Consider the following 2,500-nt stretch of genomic DNA (forward strand, 5'->3'; position numbering starts at 1 on the left):
ATGACGGGAACTGGCGTGACCCCGGTGAAGCAGCTGCTTGCTCTGCGGCCTACACATCGCCGACATGTCGACGAGAAATGGACCTGAATAGCGAGACCTCTCCGTGGACTTTAATGTTCCTCACAAAGGACATCAATACCCTCCACCACCGGCCATGAGCCCAACAGTCAGTAGCCTGCCGCGCGCAGGGCCTTGATTTGCTTCTGTGCCCCCCGACACTCTTGGACAGGCTGCGCGCTCTGGACTCCGGTCCGGCTGTCACGAGACTGGTGTTCTGAAATGAGTGCTGCTCCACGATGGCTCGCGTGCTGTAATCTGAAACCTGTTCGTGATTTTTGTGAAATTTTCACGAAGCACCGTGCAAGCGCGATTGAGGCCTGTGTGCGTGCGCTAGGTCCTCCAGTCCCAGAGGATCAGAGACCGGCGCAGCGCTCGCGGCCTTCCACTGTGCCACAATGTCTCGTGGGCGACTCCGGAACAGCACACTGCAGGGATGCATGCATATCCATAGGCCACTAGACTGGCATGACATCATTTTGAGTGGGGCTCAGCTGGCTTGGCCGACGGGGCTTGCCATTTGACCCATATGCGCTAGTGTGAAAGTGTGTGTATGCTGTTTACAAACAAAGGCATTACAGAATTTCGTAACGGCAGATGCTAGCACATTCGAGTCTTTCTCGGCATATAGAGCATGTTTACAGTGACTATATGTGCGCTATGACTGACTCATGGTGAGTATGTGTGGGGGTGGGTGCCAGCGGTCCGCTAGCATTCCTGCTGGCATCACATCTCCCATTCAAAGCGCCATACGGACACCCCAACCCGCTGCGCGGACCAGCTCTCATCTTTCACATTTCATGACGCTTTTCAATCGACTGGGAGCCGCCAATAATAACTTGTGAAAACAACTAAGCACAGTTTCATTCACGCGCCCCTCAAACCGCCTGATAGCACTACAAGCACCGGGGAATAAGGCTTTACCTCAGGAAGTCGAGCCAGCCGTCCTTGATGATCGCGGGGTCCAGCTGTAGCGAGAGAAAGTTCTCATTTAGGACCTTCACGGGGCCCCGCGTGTGCACATCCAGAAGGATAAGCGTTCGCTCGAGGAAGCCCGGTCGCTTGCCTCCGTTAACCGGTCTCTTGTACGTAGCCGTGGAAGAAACCAGCGATTGCACCATCAGAGCGAGCCACAGGCTCGAGCCGAAACTTGCCGTTAGCAGTGGTCTGGGCATCTTGTTACGGGAATACCGGACGAAGACGCGCGGGTGAGACCCTGCGTTATGCGCGGAGAGAAGCGTTATCACGAGACGACTACCTTTGGACCGAGTGTCCCTTTCCCAGCGCGAGGATATTAGGTTGTATCTCTGCGTCGGTCCGTGTCCCCTCCATCTCCGCCCCTCCCCGACGGACAGCCCCCCGCCCCCTGAGCCAGAGACTCGCGAAGCAGACGCGAGCCCGGGGCCCTACCTCTTCGTTCTCTCATGCCAAAAATCCGCCCCTCCCGAACTGAACCGCGTCGCGTTTCTCTTAAAGGTGAGAGGCGCGCTCAGCCTCGGCCCTCCTGCCCAAACCGGCGACAGACAGCAGCACTAGCGCGAGGACATCCGTGACAAACCCAGAGTAAGAGAGCAATAACTCCTCATCACTACTTCTGCCAGTAGTATTTATTGTAGTAGTATTTATGTTTACCTGAGGTCTCCTTTGCATTGTGGCTTGAATATTATTCCCCATTCGTAAATCGCTTTGAATAAAAGCGTGAATACATGTAAATGTCATCAACACGCGCCCTTTCCCTCCCGGCCAAGGACCAGGGAAACAAATGATTCATTAAAAAGACGGCAGGGTCACGTGGTGCAGTGTTCCAAGGCTGTTGTTTCCTCTGCTCTGCCTGTGGAAGTTCTAATGAGCTCAGCGCAGCCTAATAGCGCTCACGATGAAGGGAATGTCGAGGTTCCTCGCGCAGAATGAACACATCTCGGGTCACGCAGGTGTAGGTGGGACCGTGCGTATCCGGTGTCCACTCTGTCACCTACTCGCTCGTGCAACAGGAGTCTCTGCGACATGAGAACAGACTCGTTTAAAGAATGTTTATGGCCGACCTGCTCCTGACACGCAGTTCAATACATTCATGTCCTTCGTCTGCCTGCGCGCGCGCGTTTGTGTGTGGGTGCGTGAGAGGGAAAAAGGCAAAATAACTTCCGAAAACCGATGTTTTTTGTCATGGTGCTGCATTAACTCATGAAATCACGAAACTTCATAAACATTATGATGAAATGTTCATAAAAGCATCCAACTAGACCCATCACGTCAGCTAACACGGCATGAAATCTCAGAAGGGAAACACGACCTAAAATAGATAAAACAGATGATGGTCTTACTTTGCTATCACAACAAAGTATTTTTAAAAGGTCAAACAGTTATGACCGTCACCATAGACTATTTGGAGAAATGAAAAAAGCGCTTGAATAAATATATTCAATTGTTTCCTCATTAACACATG

The 2,500-nt window shown here is 52.4% G+C and overlaps 1 protein-coding gene across 1 annotated transcript in view; it reads right to left on the bottom strand.

Annotated features, from left to right (window-relative positions):
* Nucleotides 1–1,306, bottom strand: part of hpse2 (heparanase 2) — an 84,740-nt gene extending 83,434 nt beyond the window's left edge. Inside the window, exon 1 of the mRNA XM_048269002.1 lies at nt 982–1,306. Within this exon, the coding sequence (XP_048124959.1) occupies nt 982–1,232 (251 nt within the window). The 5' untranslated portion in view covers nt 1,233–1,306. The remainder of the gene's footprint in view (nt 1–981) is intronic.
* Nucleotides 1,307–2,500: the final 1,194 nt, after the last annotated feature.

This window comes from Alosa alosa, chromosome 18, assembly GCF_017589495.1.
Source record: "Alosa alosa isolate M-15738 ecotype Scorff River chromosome 18, AALO_Geno_1.1, whole genome shotgun sequence".
Classification (NCBI taxonomy): Eukaryota; Metazoa; Chordata; class Actinopteri; order Clupeiformes; family Clupeidae; genus Alosa; species Alosa alosa.